A 19427-nucleotide genomic window follows, 5' to 3' on the forward strand; every position below is an offset into this window, starting at 1 on the left:
ACTTTCTTGATAGTGTCCTTTGATGCATGAAATTTTTAAATTTTGATTAAGTCCAATTTATCTATTTTTTCTCTGGTTGCTTATGCTTTGTGTTGTATCTTTAAAAACAGTTTAATCCAACGTCAAGCAGATTTTCATCTATGCTTCCTTCTAAAAATTCTTTGATCCGTTCTGAGTTCATTTTTGTACATGGTGTGAGATAGGGGGTCCAAATTCATTCTTTTGCATGTAGGTATCCAGTTGTCCCAGCATCATTTGCTAAAAAGACTATTCTTTCCCCCACTGAATGGTCTTGGCACCCTGTTGAAAATCAATTAACCACAAATGTATGGGTTGGTTTTTTTTTTTTTTTTTTGGACTCTCAATTCTATTCCATTGGCTTATATGACTATCCTCTTGCCACTGTCACATCATCTTGATTACAGTAGCTCTGTAGCAAGTTTTGAAATCAGGAAGTATGTCCTCCAACTTTATTCTTTTTCAAATTGTTGTAGCTAAAATGACTTTGCTAGTTCATATGAATTTTAGGACCAGCTCACTCATTTCTGGCAAAAAGGCAGTTGAAATTTAGATAGGGGTTGCACTGAATTTATAGATCAATCTGGGGAGTACTGCCATATTAACAATATTAAGTCTTCCAATCCATGAACAGATTTTCACCTATGTTTCCTTCTCAGAAGATGTCTTTTCATTTATTTAGATCATTAATTCCTTTCAAAACGTTTTGTAGTTTTCAATGTGCAAATCTTGCACTTCCTTAGTTAAGTTTATTCATAGGTATTTTGTTCTGTTTGATGTTATTGTAACTGGAACTGTTTCCTTAATTCTATTTTCAGATTGTTCATTGCTAGTGTATAGAAATGTAACTGATTTTTTGTATATTGATCTTGTATCCTACAACTTTATGGGATTCATTTATTAGCTTTAACAGTTTTTTTCTAATAGATTCTTTAGGATTTTCTGTACATAAAATCATATCATTTGTATATAGATACAGTTTTTTTTTCTTTCTAATCCGAATGCCCCCCTCCCCCTTTTTTCTTGAAAAGCTGCCCTACCTAGAACCTCCAATGTAAGGTTGAATAGAAATGGTTAGAGCAGACATGGCTATCTTGTTTCTGGTCTTAATGGGGGAAGCTTTCGGTGTTCACCACTAAGTATGATGACAGCTGAGGATTTTTTTGTTAGTTGAAATTTATTCGTTGAACTGAATTTTGAGAGTGCCAACTCATAAGGTTGCTGTGAGAATCCTAACAAGAAAAGATCTGTGAAGGTGTTTTCAAAACTGTAAAACACCATTCATTCCATTTAAGATATTCTTATTTAGTAACTTGGTGCTCTTAATCTGAAAAGTTTACTCTAAACGTTCTTAAAAATCAAAGCAATGTTTGTGAAGCTTTTTCTTAAAAAAACAAACAAACAAAAAAAAAACCTAACATCCTGATGAAAGGTTTACACCTATGTTATTTTTGAAGGGTAAAGAGGGAGAGAATTTTTGGAGAAGGAATGAGAACAAGAATCCAAGGCTTAAAGCCTCTCCCCAGTTCCAACCACTAAGTCTCATACCTACAGACTCCTCCCTTAGTGAGACACAGGGCATTCAAGAAAGCAGAAAGTAAAAATGCAAGTTAGGCAAGAAGCAAGCACAGTACAGAAGTAGGAACACAGAGTGTTAAGAGAAGTTAGCTGTGATTCCAATTGTTCAAAAGCAAATAAAAAAAAGTGAGACACCTGAAAATATTAGAACATCTCATAACCTTTTTATCTTCAAAGCAGTAAAATCTATTGACTTACATCCATACTAATCTAGATTGCTGATGTTAATTTGAGTCACTATAATTAAACATGTTAATTCATGATGCAAGTGCTGGTAATACTGAGAAGTTTCTCACTTAATTTAATAAATTCAGCTTGATAATAAGTATAAGCATTATATAATGGTATCATATATATTTTTATTTAGAACTAATTATTTATAAATAATTGAGTAGGAAATTGGCTGTTGAAGGCAAAAAGGAATTACTAGCCTAATTCTATTCAATGGAACAAATATTTAGTGAATATTTATAATGTCCCAGGCACTGTGCACCATGCAGGGGATGCTCAATTAACAATGGATTTTTGACTACTGAGTAAGACCAAAATATTCATTAAAAAATGTAAGATATAAAACACCATGAAGCAAATACCATGTACCTACCACCTAGTTTAAGGGAAAAAATGACCATTCTTTAAATCAACTGTTTACTGAAGAAAGTATACATTCAAAAAAGTACATACATTGTAAGTGCTTGGCTCAATGAATTTCTACAAAGTGAACACACCCAGGGTAACCAACACCCAGTTCAAGAAAGTGAACATTACCAGCATCCCATGCTGCCCCCTCCTAGTCACTAGCCCTTCACCCCCAACCACAGATAACCACCATCTTGTTTTCTACCACCAGAGACAGAAATCAGTCAGATTAGTTTAGCATGTTGAAAACTACATAAATGTAATTATATAGCACATATTACTTTGTGTCAGACTTCTACCCTTCGATATTATGATTGTGAGACTCATCCATGCTGTTGCATGTAGCAACAGTTCATTCATTTTCCTTGCTTTTTGGAGTATATAATTATATGAATATACCACCATTATTTATCCATGAGTTGTTTCCAGCTTTTAATTATGAATACTGTTGCTAATAACATGTTTGTACATGTCCTTTGAATAATACACGTATGCATTTCTATTGGATAGCTACACCCCTACACATCCACCTCCTCCAGCAGAATTGCTGGGTCATGGGCATATGCGCATATGTTCAGCTTCAGGAAATTTTGCCTATGGCATACAATGTGGTGTTTTGATACAAATACACCTTGTGTAATGATTACCACAATCAAGCTAGTTAACATATCCATCACCTCACATAATTACCATCTTGGGTGTGTGTGTGTTGAGAACACTTAGGATCTACAGTCTTAGAAAATTCTAGGAATACAATATTTTTTAACTAATTATAGTTACCATGCTATCTAGCATTTCAAACAGTTTTTATGGAAATGTGAGTCAGGGTACCTAATTTACTCTACTGCAAGAGATAACTATGCTGTCTTATAAAAGTCTGAAAATTGGAATGGGGGAAGGCATTAAAGGAATGAAAAGATAATAACCCTGAAATCTGGAAATAACAAGGTTGAGTACACGTTTGGAAGGAAATCTGGGAGAAAAAAAATCTTCAACAATTTGTAAGAAACTAAATTGGAGATCTCAAAAACCTGTCAATAGCTCTCAATTTTAGCATACATCAGAAATCACCTGAAAACATGTTAAGCAACTGCAGGGGGCAGACCTCCTGAGTTTCCAATCTAATAAGCTGGGTGGGGCTGGAGACTCCATGCTTCTAGCAAGCTCTGAGGTGATGCCAATTAGCTGGTCTACAGACCGCACTTTGAGAATCATTGTACTTAGAGAAATAAACTTCATAAAAACAGAAATAATGACAGGTTAATTTCCTTCTACCACAGGAGAGAAAAAATGTGGAAAAAAGGCTGCAATAATGCTTCTGCTCCATTTCATCATTTAACTTGATAAATATAATTAAGTGTATTTTGATGCTTGATAATTGGTAGATTGATTTGAAGCCTATATAAACAAAAAGTTATCAGACTCAGCATCTGCAGGTCGGAAAAAAGGACTGCATCAGAGGCCAGCAGCTGTTTAAAGTTAGATCTATGCTATATTATTAATGGCTTTGATAACAGAATAAAACAACAGTAGAGTATTCAATAGCTTGGCAGAGAACATAACATTAAAATTCCAACTACATTGTCAAAAACGATAATTTATTAAGGTATTGAGAAATAAATGGTCATTCATCCATTCAACAATCATGTACTAAGTACTACTTTCATGCCAGGCTCTGTTCGAAACAGTAGAATCTAAGTCTGCTAGCTTATCTCACAAAATTTGGTCAGTATAATTCTCTAGGAGAAGAGCAACTACGATAACTAAATTGTTTTAATCTCCCCATACAGATTTTTTTTGGAAGACCCAGCATTAGTGATAATTTCTATTTTTGTTGCTCATCAAACCAAGTAAGAAAATGTTGGTTCATATGCACATAATACTAAAAACACTTTACAACTTTTAAAAATCCAGTGAAATTCTAAAATTCTCTTTATTAGTGGTTTTCTAAAAAAAAATAAGTGAATGTTGGATTTCAAAAAATGACAACTTATTTCTTACTTTAATAATTTACTCCATTACCAAAGATCTATATAGCTAGTACAAAATATATCAGAATTTTAGCACCTCTTTCCAAATTTAGCAAAGGACTAAAACATCCTGCATTACTCATAAACAGCTGGTGCTAACTCATTTGATTTCAAATCAATAGAGCACAAAGTTGCAATAAATTATTAGCACTTTTTGGCTTAATGTCAAAAAAAAAAGTAAAAGAAAAAAATCAGCTTCCTAGAATAGATCCGCTAAATTTTATTGAAATGATCATTGTGTATGCCCTTGTAAAATAAGAAAACAATGTAGGTCAAAATCAATGGCAATAAAGATTAAATTTAAAGACAAGAAATGTTTTTAAAGGAGGAGGGATTGAATTGCACCTTAAATTCATCTGGAAAAGGGCCAAAAATGCAAAACGAAGACAATTAAGAAGGGGGCTAACCCTACCAGATAGCAAGAATAACTCTGAAGTTAAAGGTAATAAAAACAGCAGTACTGGTACACATATAGACAAACAGTAATGAAACAGAATAGACTCCAGACTTAGAGTGGATATAAAACAGAGATACATTACAAATCAGTGGAAAAAAGGATGGACTCAGTAAATATCAGGACAATTGATTTTATACATATGGAAAAGATAAAATTAGCTTCCTAATTCACACCAAACACAAAAATAAATTCCAGATGAATTAAACACCAAAGTGTGAAAAGCAAGCCACTAAACCTTTTAAAGGAAAACCTGACTTTTAAAAGAAAGATATCTTTTAAAACATACAAGCACACTAATCATACAGGTTAAAAAATGAGTAATTATAACTACAATAAAACTTAAATCTAAAACTCTGCAGACAGGAAAAGATCACCATTGAACAGCTCAACAGAAAAAATGGACAAAGGATAAATAAAGGTAATTTACAGAAGAGGAAATTCCAATGACCAATATGAAAAATGCTTGATCTCACTAAGTAATCAGGAAAAAATGCAAATTTAAACAGTAAAATTATTTTACACCTATCATATTGTAAAAATTAAAATGTCTTCAGCATTAAGTGCTGGAGAGGACATGAAGGTACTCATATTCTGACGTTAAGAGTGCAAAATTGGTATAACTAGGTAAAGATAAAGGTAACTGATCACTCAGAAATTCCATGCAGCAATTCTACATAGGGTATATGTCCATGTCTCTAGACACATAATCTAAAGAAACTCTTACATATTATGTAAGGAGACATATACAAGAATGCACACACCAGGAAAATTAAATTGAAAACCACTTAAGTTGTCCTCTGATAAGAAAACAGGAAAATGTGGTATATTTACAAAAAAGAATACCACACAGTAAGCAGAGTTAACTGGCTCTATATAATGCCAACATGACTACATTTCAATCACCATTTTAAATGAAAAAATGCAGGATGCAGAAAGAAATATACAGTAATGACACTATTATATGCATTTTAAAGACACACAAAATAATATACTAGTTATGGGCACAAGCATACATAGATGTGAATAGAAAAGATTTACACCAACTTTAGGACAGTGGTTATTTCTGGGAAAGGTTAGTGGAATCAAGAAGAGATACAAAGGGGATTCAACTGGATCTGTAATGCTTTGTTTCTAAAAATTAAAGATATAAAGCAAATGTAACAATATGTAAACAATTTTATAATCTGGATGGTGAGCACAAGGATATATGTATATGTTATATTATTTGCTATACTTTTCAGTATGCTTAAAACTTCTTAAGGTATATATGAATTGTACTTGTTTAAAATGCATAGAGCTAGAAAGTTATAGTCACACAGGCATTTCTAGTTTTCATCACAAAAAAAAAAAAAAAGAAGTTAGAAATTATGAGTTTAAATCACCAAAAAAATGAAGGCAGTGTAAGGTAGGTCTCAGAGCCCATTCAAGGGTATTAATACTGAAGTACGATAAAGGATCTATTAAGAGATTTTTACCTAAAACACCATACCCAGAGTATGGGCCCTTAAGAACATTTTAACAAGTGACAGGTGTATTGTCAATGCAGGTGTTTCCAAGGGTTCACTGTTCCACCAGTTCAAGAATTCTCAACAGTAAGATACTTTCACCTTACATCTTTGCACCTTGACTTAAATACTTGAAAAAAGAATATATCCATCTTAAACATAAATTCCTCTGGGTTTCAGAAAGAAGAAGCTATTTGATAGTGCTAGAAATAGTTCAGTTTTTCTTTCTAAAATGTATTGCATTTGAAGATGTTTTATAAAATCTCCACTAAAGTGATATATAAAAACAGTAACTACTGCATATAAGATTGCAGAAAGTTGATACTCTTTGGACAGCAAAACTCTGATTTAGGAAATGGGACTATGAAACATTTTATATTATTTGTTTTGACTTATGGTACTGCCCATGAGCTGTCCCTGATTTATGACTTGTGTTCCAAAATTTCATCTGAAAGCCAGTTATTTGGTAAAAATGTCATTCACTCATAAAATGTTATAAATGGCTAGACTTCTGGACTAGGCCACAAAAGATTCTTCACTATGCTGGTATGAAATATACTAGTCTGCCCTACTCGAAATGTTGGATTAGGTAAATTTTACCTCTAACATCTTTATAAACCCCTTTCAATTTCTAAGCAAGTCCTTATTTAACGTCATCTTACTCCTATTTCTTAAAACAAATGACTTCAACTAGGTATAAGAACTTATGAAGAGAGTCCATTGGTTTTATTTGTATTAATGTATGTATATTTTCAGAAAGGAACAGCTAAGTCTCCAATAAGTAAGATTTCTGGAAATTTTAAAAGACAGTACAAAAAAGTTCAGGCAATGTGGAAAGCCTTTCTTCTTCTCTCTCTCTCTCCTTTTTTTTTTTTCCAGGAGTGGGTTGACCACATGAGGGGCCTGGAAAGCAACACCAGAGTAGCTTTACTAAGGAGCCTCTTCCTTCCTAGAGTCAGCTCTCCTAAGCTATTAAGACTACATTTCAGATTCTTTCCTGCGCTTCTGATTCCATGATTCCAGAGCAGCTGAAGCATGAAAGTTCTGAAAGATGGTATGAAGGCCTAGGGCAGTGGCAGCCATCTGTATATGGAGGTCATTTATAAGTAAGAGTCTATGTTCAATGTAAGTAATAAGAATTATAACTTCAGAACCTACTTATTACCAGCAAAAAATTTTAAACAGCTGAGAAAATCTATTACCTAATTGAATCTTTTGAAAGGACAAAAGGAACCAGATCAAGTTTAAATTAACTGATCATGTTATAAAATGTAGCCAATCTGTCATTCCAAATTTTTCTCATATACAATAATGTATAAAGCAATGACAAAAATTATTTTTTAGGTTCTTTACTTTTAGGATTAGAGGCTTTAAAGTATTTTAGGGATTAATCAGGTTCTGATGACCTAGATGCTATATACTGAATAACATCACACATTTCATTCAATTTCCCAGATAAACTAAATACGAGGCTTTCTTTTTTGGCCAAGAAAAGCAAAGGACAAAATATGCAGGTAACTAATGTTATCAACAGCAACAGTGATACAATAAATCTTCAATTACAGAGTGAACATAAACACCATTTACAAGATGATGTCAGAATGCCAAAATTAACTAACCAAGATAGCTTTTCTCCCACAAAAAGGGAATACAGAACTCATTTTAAGAGTATTAAAACAAGGCTAACTCCGTTAAACATGGACAGGTAGTTGTTACACAATTATAGCTATAGGAAGAAAAGATAAGACAATCAGAGATGGGCCGAGTGTTCAAATATTCCAAAAGGTAGAAGGTAGTTTTTGAAAATTAAACTTTTGACAGCAGGCTCTAAAAAGGTAAATCTCCTTTTTCATAGCCTTGCAACTAAGTTGTTGCACTGACCTGAGTTCAAATTCTGACCCTGCTTCTTGCTGGCTGTGAGTGAATCTGGCACAAATCCTGACAAGTTACTGACCCCCTCTCGCTGAGTAAAACAAAGTTAACCTACCTTGCAGGGTGGTTTCGTCAAGACTAAGTGAGATACACTTGTAATTAAGCAATGGTAGGTGCCAACAGCATATTGGTGTGTGCCAGCCCAGAGAAGGGCCTCCAGCAGTATGCTCAAGGGCTATTTCTGACCCAATCTTATTCTACCTTTTATCAGTGACTAGAATGGAGATACAGAAGTCATGATTATTAATCCTACAAATCAAACAAAACTGGAAGAGAGGGCTACTATGTTGCATAGTATGAAAGAATCAAGAAAACCTTCAACAAGTACCCTGCCCAGACCTAAAAAAAAAAAAAAAAAAAAAGAATTGTAAATGGGATAAATGTAAAGTCTTACACTTAGATTCAATAAAATTGCACAATACCAAGAATGTGGGCAGGGGGGACTGAATTTAAAAGAACATGAGAGTTGTAATTGACTATAAGCTCAGTATGGGCCGAGAGTACGATTTATCACAGAAAAAAAAAATACAAGTTTAGCCTGTGTTAATAACGGTAGTGTCCAGCTTAAGAGAATAATTTTCAAATATATTCTTCACTGATCTCTCTGTTAGACTCTTGAGCACATTTTAGAAAAAACACTGACAGAACAGAACATTTCCAAAAGAAGGTAACCTAAATGATGAAGGGTTTGGAATACAGGATATTTGAGGAACTGGGGATGTTTAACTTTCAGTAGAGAAAATCTGAGGGTATGTACCTGTTTTCAAAGAGCTAAAGACTATCATATGGAAAGAGATATGCAGCTCTAAACAGCAAAAATAGTATCGATGTATAAAAGTCATGTGGAACTCCATATAAAAAAGACCTTTTTAACATGGCACTAAAATGGGCTAGCTCTATGGCAATGCACCCTCTATCACCAGAGTATTAAAACAGAGGTTAGATTCATTTTCAACAAAAATGTATTGAGCACCTAGGTCCCAGACAGGTGTAACACACATATGATGATAGTGAGTAAAAACCTAACATGGTCTCTGCTTCCATGGAAGGTAAAGTCTAATAACCAAACTAATAAATTTTAAATGACAGATAGATAACTCTCTAAGGAAAGGAATACCTTTCTTCAAGAACGTATTAACAAAGGATCCTGACTCAGTGCGGGATCAGAACAGGCCTCCCTTGAGTAGCTGAGTGATCTATGAGTAGGTGGTAAATGGCTGGGGGCAGAACATCACAAAAGAAACAGCACATGCAAAGACCTTGTGGTAAGAGGTTCAAGGAACTGAAAGACTTATATAACCTGAGTATAGAGAGTAAGGGGGTGAGTGAGATGCAGGAGGGGAACCAAAAAGGGCGTTAAAGGCCCAGTTAAGGATTTGGTTTTCTTCCAAAAGTAAGGAGATGCTACTGAGGGAGGGGTTTAAGTAGCAAAGGGCATGGGTTGGAACAATCAACCTGGTGAATGCCACAAGGAGACCACTTGGGAGCTTCCCTCCAGGGAGGCCAGGAGGATAGTAGTTTGGGAAAAGGAGGTGGAAATGAAGATGTAGAGAGGTGGACAGATTGGAGAGATTTTTAGGATGGTAAAATGACAGAACCCATGTGACTAGTCCAGTGGGTGATCTGGATATAGTTTAAAGCAGCAAAGCCCAAGCCAGATTCTTCAGCCCTAATAATACCCTCTTTTGGAGGAAAGGGGGAGACAGAACTCAGTGATGAATTTTACCTGGGGGCAGAGGATATGGTGAGAGAGAAGTATAAAGGATGACCCACTCCTAATCCCCCAAGGTTTCCAGCCTATATAAATGAGTGACTGCAGTGCCATTCACTGAACTAGGAAACAAAGTAAAAGAACTAGTTAGGTGGGCTAAGACTATGGGTTTAAATTTGAACAAGTCGAGTCTGAGGTGCCTTGGTTTTAAATAGTTTGACATATTGATCTGGAACTTCTAAATAGGTCTGGATTGGCAGTAAAATATTGAGAATCATTGGCATATAGATAGTAGTTGAGGTTCAGCTTAGAAGAGATTGCCTGGGGAGAAAATAAACAGTGAGAAGAGAGCCTTGAGGAATATCTGCATTGAATAACACAGTAGAGGAGGGTGAGTCTGCAAAAGAAAGGTCTGGCTAAAAACAGGAGCAAGCCTTCAGAGAAGCCATGGGAAGAGCATTTTCCACGAAGGAGGCAATGGTCCACAATGTCAAATGCTGTTGAGACATCCAGTAAGAAAAGGAATGAGAAATGTCAATTAAGTTTAGGGACACATTTCAGTGGGATAATAAGGCTAGAAATCAGACTGCAGTGGGTTGAGGGGTGAGTAGGTGGTAAAAAAAAAATGGGAGACAAATAAATGTAAACAACTCTATCAAGATTTCTGGCTGTAAAGTGGGAAGAGAAACGGTGACAGCTGTGGGAGTGGAGAGAGGGTTTGTTTAAGATGGGAAAAGCCTGAGTTTGTTGTTTAGAGGGAGCAGGTGAATACACCAGAGTGGGGTACTTTAGAAGGTGGGAAAAGACAGAATCTGAAGCTCAGGTGGAGAGTAGCTGTAGATAAAAGGGGAGGCTATGGGGAAAAGAAGAGGAAAAGGACGAGTTAAATGACCTTTAAGGTCTCTTCTCATTCTGGAATCTCATGACTTAAAATTTCCTTTACAGAGGATATTTGCGTTTATACATAATCTATGCAAACTTATTCAAATATTCCAGTAGAAATAAATCAGTCAAGCACATCCTTATCCCCTAATGACGCAGTTAATGTCCCAGGTTTCTGACCTGTGTAATCTCTGAGCAGGATCCATCCTCAGAGAGGTTTTTGCTCAACACACACTGCAGTATAGCACAGAACCAGCCCTATCGCCCCGCGCCAAACCCATACTACACCGCGATCTGAGGCTAAAGGAGGAAGTAAAATTTAAAACCCTGAAACTACAACATATCCTGCTGCATTCTAAACGACTGTCATTCGTAAGTGCAAAACGCGACACCCCAAATCCAGCCCCACTGCAAGCTTAAGGCATTTCTGCCTGATCCGGCAGTGACACGTTTCCCCCCACCCCACCCCGAATGACCGGGGTTTAACACTAAAAGTCATTTGCACCCCCTCCTCCTTTCCCAAGACTTTTCCTTGTGAAGAACCAGAAATGGGTTCCTAATAGTCCTTGCCACAGCCCTCCCCTCCATGCAGCAGTTATTCCAGATACCCCGCTGTTATTCCAGAGGCTGCACCTAATGAGCCTTCGCAAAGGGGTGCAGAGAAACCCCCCAAGACCTCAGACGGGGCTGGGACGGCGACGATCCTGCGGCTACCTTGAGAGCAAGGGGGACAAGCCTCAAAGGATTGAGAGGGAGAATTAAGGGAGACACAGGAGACCCGGGTACCGAGGGGGTCACCTCCCCTCGAGCTTCCAAGGGGATGGAGTTTCTGAGGAGGACTAATCCCCTGCCACCGTTGCCCCTGCCCACCATCTCTGCCCTGCCGCCCGATCCAACGCTCCATTTGCTCAGACTCACTCCCCTCCCCTGGGGCTGTCTGAACCTCCAGGTGCGCGCGAGCCCGGCCCCCCAGCCTCGAGCCGCAGCTCCGGGGCCGGCACTCACCCGGCCCGCCATCTTCGCGGACACGTCCAGCTCAGCCGCTGCAGCCTGGCGCTCGGCAGAGCCCGCCCCCGCTGCGCGCGCGCCCGCCGCCCGCCCTCGCGCAGGCGCGCAGCCGCCTTGACGCCGCGCGCGTGCCCGGTCGCGTCCCCGGCACCCCCGCCGCCCAGGGCGCGCGCGGGCTCGACGGCCGTCAGGGGCGGGCGGGGCGGTGGCGCCATTTTGAATGCGAGCTGCGGGGATGGAGGCGGGGGTGGCGGAGGATCTGACTGTCCTTCTGGAGAGTACGTGTTAGCTGGTGACTTTCCGCAGGGCTCCTTTTGCGAACCTCATCAGAGTTGGCCTTTTGCGTCCGACTTCGTAGTGAGGACCTTCATGCTTTTAATCTCTGAGCCCCTCCTTATCTCTTTGCCAGCTGCTGTCTGCCTTTTATAGATTTTAGCTTTTTACTTGAAGACCCACTTAAATGTGAAAATGTATAAGCACCCAGCGCGGGTACAGCCCTTCCCCCAGAGAAGATCAGTAATGAATGCTGGTTCTGAATTCAAGTTCTGCATGAATTCAGGCCTTTCTCTTAGGGTAGACTTGTTCTCCGAGCTCCTGGAAATGATCCACCTTGGCGTTTATATTTAGCTTATGTGTAGCCTGAAAAACTCAGGTTAAGATTTTCTTCAAATGTGTTAATGAACTGTGATTTATTTTTGTGTTTTTATTTTTATGTATTATTTTATTAAATATATTTATTTACCATGGTGATTTGTATCTCTTAACAACCTTTGTCATTTCCCAGTGTTCGTTTTAGACAGCATATATTCAGTGGAATTTGAATAAAATATGCCCTAAATTCAGCCTTTTTTAAAACCTTGATGTTTCCTTTCTACCATACCATTTCCTTACTAAGATCTCAGGATAGGTAGTAATAACAGCATGCTGCAAGAGAGATTCTCCCAAATAGATTCTCTGATGCTTTTATTCCCCCAGTTATCTTATATTTCTCTTCATATTTACACAATAGGAAATGATAGGCTATGTTGCCTTTCATTTTTTACAGTTAGTTAGAAAAAACAGTTCTTCTCCAACAAGAGGAAAGGAAAAAGAATTAGAGCTTGGACATGCTTCGAGATTTGAAATGGAGAACTAATTTTAAAAAAAAAATGACCTGAGGGGTCAGGGACAGAAGGGAAAAATCATGTGAGTTTCATAAACTCTCACAGCGTACCTGAGAACCAGAGTGCTCTGTTGAACAAATCAGGTGTTAACTAAATCATGGATCAGAGAGTTTATCAGGAAAGACAGGGAACTAGCTGAAGCTGAACTTTGATTTATTAACTTGGAAAAGCAATGAAAACAATTAGAATAGATTAGGAAGTCAGAAGGCATAGATTCTCATCATTTTCCTTGCTCTGCTACTCACTGGTCATGTCCCTTCACCTCTCTGCTCCCCAGTTTCCTTTTCTGGAAAGAGAGCTATAGTTAGATGAGCTTAACAGGTTGTCTTACATTTTTTATTTGATACTTTGGATGTATAAATCAAAGACATTTTGCCCCCAAAATTACCAGATACAGAAGATGACATTGGCTCTCAGTGCAATGATCTGACATTATTTTCAAGGCAAGAGAATAAGCAAATGTATCTGTCTTTACCACTGCTTTGTTGTCTTGTTTTTATAGGTAAACTGGATTGCAAGTGAGAATGTCTTCAATCCCTCCAACAAGGTGGAATGTTTATCATCTAGGAAAAATAGGCTTGCTGGATGCTGGAGAGGTTCCACTGTGTCTGCTTACAAGTCTGTCTACTCATGATAAGGGAATCTTTGGACCCCCTCGCAAATGGCATAAATTCAGTAGAATCATGTGCGCAGCCCTGTGCAGGGTCTACCAGAGAAATCATAAGCAGACCTGAGCTCCTGCCCTTGAGGTGCTTTGCATCCAGCTGGAGAGGGAAGGATTCTGAGACATTGCCCCAGGTTGTCACACGTCTGTGCATCCCATCTGTGCCTTGCTCTAATATTGAAGGTCATCTTGGAAACAGAGTAGAACTGAGTCTGCATCATTTTCTGAACAATCTTGCAGTTATAGTTGATAGACAACAAATATTTTTGCTGCCCTAGATTCATTCCCCTTTTTTCTGGTCACAGCTCCCCGGTTCATGCAGCCTTGAAAGCATTGTCAGACAAGGTACCCTGCCTTTCCCTGGCCCAGGAAGGAGTACAGAATCCAGGTTCAATCAATCAAATGCTCTCTCTCCCAAGAAACTACAATCTTTTTTAAATTTTATTTTTAAGTTTATTTTTATTTTTCGAGGGAGAGGATAGGTAATTAGGTTTATTTATTTATTCTGTGGAGGTACTGAGGATTGAACCCAGGACCTTGTGCATGCTAAGCACACACTCTAGCACTGAGCTATACCCTCCCCGAAGAAACTACAGTCTTGACCATCCTGAGGAAGAAAGACAGAAAATAGCAACAGCTGATTGACCACAATGGTGATATCTTGAAAAGACCATCCACTAATTATCTAGACCCCTGGAGTTTACCTGATTTCTGTCTTTGGCAAAGTCTGGTTGTGTCTCTTTGTCTTGCTTTCTGTGAGTTAGTCATTCTTTCCCTTCCTCAAAAAAACCAAAAACACCGCCCCTCCCAAAAAAAACCCCTCAAAACCACCCTCAACTTGTCATTAATCCCTGACATCCTTTTAATATACTTTCCTTTTACAGTGAGGAAATAGGTAAGATGGCTTACAATGATTTAAAATTAACCTAAAGTGTAAATGACTAAGGTCTTTTTCTAAGGTCTGGGAGACTTTTTCAGGGGAGAGGAGGTGGATTAAGTGAGACTAGGGATAGGTCCAGAGAGGGAGGCAGTACAAGGCACCTGAAAGATGAGGAGAGAAGTTGATGAGATGATGAAATGGAGGCAGCAGTACCTAGGATAAAGAGCAGTAGGCATAGGAGGAGAGGGGTGAGGGTTTGACCAAGGTTAGCTCTTGCTGAACACAGCTACTGTGTGACCCACTGTGATGGTTAATTTTATTGACTTGGCTGGGCCACAGTGCCCAGAAACTTGGTCAAATGTTACTCTGGATGTTTCCATGAGGATATTTTGGGATGAGATTTACATTTAAATCCATGGACTTTGAGTGTGGGTGGGCCTCATCTAATCAGCTGAAGGCCTGAATTGAACCAAAGGCTCATCTCCCCAGAACAAGAGGGAATTCTCCAGCAGATTGCCTTTGGACTTGAACAGCAACACTTTCCTGAATCTCCAGCTTGCCAGTGTCCCCCATCAGATTTTTGGACTTGCCAAGCCTTCACAATCACATGAGTCAGTTCCTTAAAATAAATTGCTATATATACACATCCTGTTGGTTCTATTTCTCTGGAGAACCCTAATTAATGCACCATGTTTCCTGTCAGTGACAAGGAAGTGATTCCAGGCTTTGACATAGTGAAACTTGGTATCACCTGCTGCTCCCTGTTAAGCAACCAGCATCTGTAGGTGGAGGTCTGATTCAAAGACTTGAAGACTCCACGGATATAATTCCATGTTCATATTATGTCCCATTAAATGTCACTTAATAAGTGCTCCATTGGAATGGGGCTGAGTAACTTTTGGACCCTTTGGTTATGACAGTTATGCTTACAACTTACCTGAGGGGGGGAATAAATTTCTTCTGTGTTTTGAAGATTTAGAGCAATATTAAACTACATAAAAGTGAAATGATTCACTGTAATCCAGTTTATTTAACAAAGCAATGCAAATTTTGATTTCCACATTAGCCAAAGGAAAGCGACCTTTAGTCTGCGGAAACTCGAAGGTTAAACAAATGGCGCTGGCGACAGAAAGGAGTTTTTAGTCACTTCAGGGTGTGGGTTTCAGAAATCTTTCTGCAGGATTGCATGCAGGTGTTTCAGGGAACAGCCCTGTGCATTGAATTCACCACTGCATTGTAAATGTCAGAGGGCATCCTCCAGGGGCTGTGTGTGTGTGTGTGTGTGTGTGTGCGCGCATGTGTGACAAGTCCCTGAAGTGCCCCACTGCAGAAGATGTCATTGTGAAGCAGACAAAGGTGGTCTTCATAAGTCCTTTGATACCCTTCCCTCTGCACCTCCTCCTCTCTTTCTGAAGTTCTTTCAGCATTAATAACCTAATGTACTTCTCTTTCCAGGAGTGTACACAATTTAAGAGAATATTGCCAGAAGAGCAATAAGGAAACAAATCTCTAAGGGCAAAATTTCAGAGACTGTGACATCTCTATGTGGATAGTGATCCTTATTCTTGCCCTTCCTGTCCTAACCCACAGGTCAGCCACCCAAGCCCTAAGCCCAGGCTTTCAGGGAGCCTTGTTGAAAACTTCCTGTTATGGCCCCATCATAGCCAGTTTTACGAAGATGAAGTTGCCATCTGTTTGTTTACTGTTAGAGAAACCTATTTCCCAAAATTATGGATAAGGCTAGAGAACAGAGCAAAACAGAGAAAGAATATAGAATTTTAAAAGAAAGGAAGACCAGCTGATGCAATGCAGCATTTTAGCTGCAGTCAGGTTTTTTATCATTGGGTTATTGTTTTGTTGTTGTTGTTTTGAAGAATATGTCTTTTCTCTTTGGAGGATCAAAGACAAACACCTTAGAGTCACAAAAATCAATTCATTCTGGAAAGTGTGAGTAGGCAGGAGAGATGATGGAATCCTCCGTGGAAAGGAATGATTGTTGCTATGGAAACCTGACGATCGTTTGGTGCCAGTCCCAATGCACTTGCCAGGCTGCCTAACCCTGCATAACAGCATCGTGGGTCCAGAGAGCTGCCTGCATCTCTTTGAAAACGAATATTCAAATACTCCTCTGATGAGCTTTTGTGCATCTCCAGAAAAGGAAGTCAGAGTCTCCTGGGAGGGCCTGAGTTGCCTAAGAACCTTAAGACACTATAGGCCCACAAACCACCCTGGGGATGACTGTATTTTCTCCAGAGGGCTCCTGAGAAAAAGTGAAGGTGTGTCGTAAGGTTTCTCCTAAGGGTGAGTTTACTGGAGACGTCTGTTCGTAGGGCAAGGAATATGTATGACAGGGCTTTCCAAGGGAGGAAGACATCTCTTGAGCCGAAGCATGACCAGAATAGAGGGATAAGTTTAGTGATACTTGGGGGAAGGTGGTCCTGGTATACTGTGTTACATGAAAACCTAAATGTTTTCATGTGAGAATTAGATGAGATAATTATCACGGTGTACCTAATACATTTAGCACCTGACCCAGCAGTTACAAGGCCGATGCTAGCTACCACTACCAAGAGTACTATGATTATCACTAATACTAATAACACTATTAACCAATCTTAAAGTCTAACTCAGGGGCGGGGAGCTATCTCCAAATAAGATGTTTCTCAGAGTGACATTCTCTCTCTGCTTCTCCCAAGAGCACTTTATACTTTCCATGCTGTACAAATAACATTATTTTGAAGAGAAGTGTTTTCTGTGAAGAAAAATACCCCACTTGATCAGTGTCACCCTAAGCAATTTATGTTTATGGAGTTGCCACTGTTCATGCTTGTTAAATTTCCCCTGAGCAGCTATCATGGTTTCTGTCAAACTCCCTTCCTAATTGTCAAAATGTTGTATTAAAAAAAATAAGTTAAGTTTTGCATTATAAAATCAGTACATTTTCTCTCAATCACTTAAAAAAATCAGGACCTTAACTCCTGATTGCAGTCACTAATGAGTTAGGTCTGTTTTTCTTCTAACCTCCCCCATACATTACCCGTGCATATTCTTATTTTAAAAAATACAGTTCTTCCTCAACTAACAGTGGGGTTATGTCCCAATAAACCCATCATAAGTTCAAAATATATTAAGTTGAAAATGCATTTAATACACCTACATCATTGCTTAGCCTAGCCTACTTTGAACGTGCTCAGAACACCTACATTAGCCTAAATTTGGGCAAAAACATCTAACACAAAGCCAATTTTGAAATAAGGTGTTGAATGTCTCTTGTAATTTATTGAATACTGTACTGAAAGTGAAAAGCAGAATGGTTGTATCGGTACAAAATGGTTGGAAGAATATTAGTTGTTCACCCTCGTGATCATCCCGTGGCTGATCCACCGACCTCAGGGGAGCTGTGCGGCTTGCTACTGCCACCCAGCACCATGAGACAGTATCTCACGGCATATCAGTAGCCCAGGAAATGATCAAAACTCAGGATTCAAAGTATGACTTCTACTGAATGCATTCTGCTTTCATACCATCTTAAAGTTGAAAAGTTGTAAGACCATCATAATTTGGAGATTGCCTGTTTATATATATGAAATATATTTGTATGTAATGAAACATAAATAATATATATAAATGTATGTGTATATATGTAGCTATATGGTTGTAATCCTTTAACTATTGAGTGCCACATATGTTGAGACTTTGTTTTATTCACAGGAATGATGCAGAGCTTGTGAAAATAATGCATATTCTCAGCTTGTGAGGGTTGGAGGCGAAAATCTCTATTATTATCAGCCTAAACATTCCTTCTGTAGGTACAAAAAATGGTAGGTAAAAAATCTTATCTTTGCTATTTCAGCTTTTTTTCAGGTTATGATGACTCCACTCAAACAAACTTCATAGTTGCTGGAAAAACCATTTTATATCTTTTCTTGCAAGTCATCAGGATACAAATAGATCATTCGTAGTACATGAAATAAAAATACTAGTAAAAATTTGAGGAAAAAACAAGTAATCAAAGAACCAAAAGTTAAAACAATGTGAGATACTTCTTCTTGGTTATCAAATTGGTAAACAAAACAAAACCACTAAAAACTCTCTTTTTAAGAAGAGCTTACCAGATAATGAAGTAAGGATGACTTTCACTTGGTGGGTAGGAATAAAAATTTGTATAATCTACTCAGACAATAATTTGGCAGATAATATATATCAAGAGCCTTAAAATATTAACATTTTTAAAACTGATCAAGACACTATGGGGTCTTCCTGGGACAGACCCCACCCCCATGTCCTCTGCTTGTCTTTTGTCTGTCGAAAAACTTTAAAGAATAAATTTAATTAGAGAAATGAGAAAATGCAGAAACAAAGGAAAACAGTCTAAGAAGACAAAATAATAGTAGTTTAGCCATTAAGCAAAGTCAAGGACACTTGGCTCCTTTTTGTGGGCTATAGATAATATTCTGAGCCATATCCATTGAGCTATTTTGTAGATACTAAAACCTCCCCAGGTGAAAGAAGTTAACTACATGATGACCAGACTGTAACCATGATATAAACTGCCAGAATTCTGAGAATTGGCCTCCAGGAAGTAGGAGCAAACCGATCCTGGAACTGAAGATTAATTGTACTGAAAACAAACAAGATGATGCTGAACCACTGCATGACCAATTTCAAGATTACTGTCAGAGCTGACTGTGCTGCTCTGCAGGTAGTCCCCTCCCTCTGCCTATACACCCCCGAAACTCCCCTTTAAAAGCTCTTGCCCCCAATTGGCAGGTGGGAGTTAGCTCTTGGACATGAGTCTGACTTCTCCCCACGTTGCCAGACTCTAGAAAAAAGCAACCTTTCCTTTCCACCAACACTTACCTGTCAAGTATTGACTTTAGAGCAGTGAGCAACCAGACCTGAATTCGGTAATATTTTGACCCAGTGATTGCACTTTTGGAATTCTTTTTTTTTAATAGCA

At 38.4% G+C, this 19427-nt stretch overlaps 1 protein-coding gene across 1 annotated transcript in view; it reads right to left on the reverse strand.

The window, feature by feature from the left end:
- NSF (N-ethylmaleimide sensitive factor, vesicle fusing ATPase) overlaps positions 1–11877 on the reverse strand; it is a 132581-nt gene extending 120704 nt beyond the window's left edge. The window contains exon 1 of the mRNA XM_074343406.1: positions 11758–11877. Coding sequence (XP_074199507.1) covers positions 11758–11769 — 12 coding nt within the window. The 5' untranslated portion in view covers positions 11770–11877. The remainder of the gene's footprint in view (positions 1–11757) is intronic.
- Positions 11878–19427: the final 7550 nt, after the last annotated feature.

Source organism: Camelus bactrianus, chromosome 16 (assembly GCF_048773025.1).
Source record: "Camelus bactrianus isolate YW-2024 breed Bactrian camel chromosome 16, ASM4877302v1, whole genome shotgun sequence".
Lineage (NCBI taxonomy): Eukaryota > Metazoa > Chordata > Mammalia > Artiodactyla > Camelidae > Camelus > Camelus bactrianus.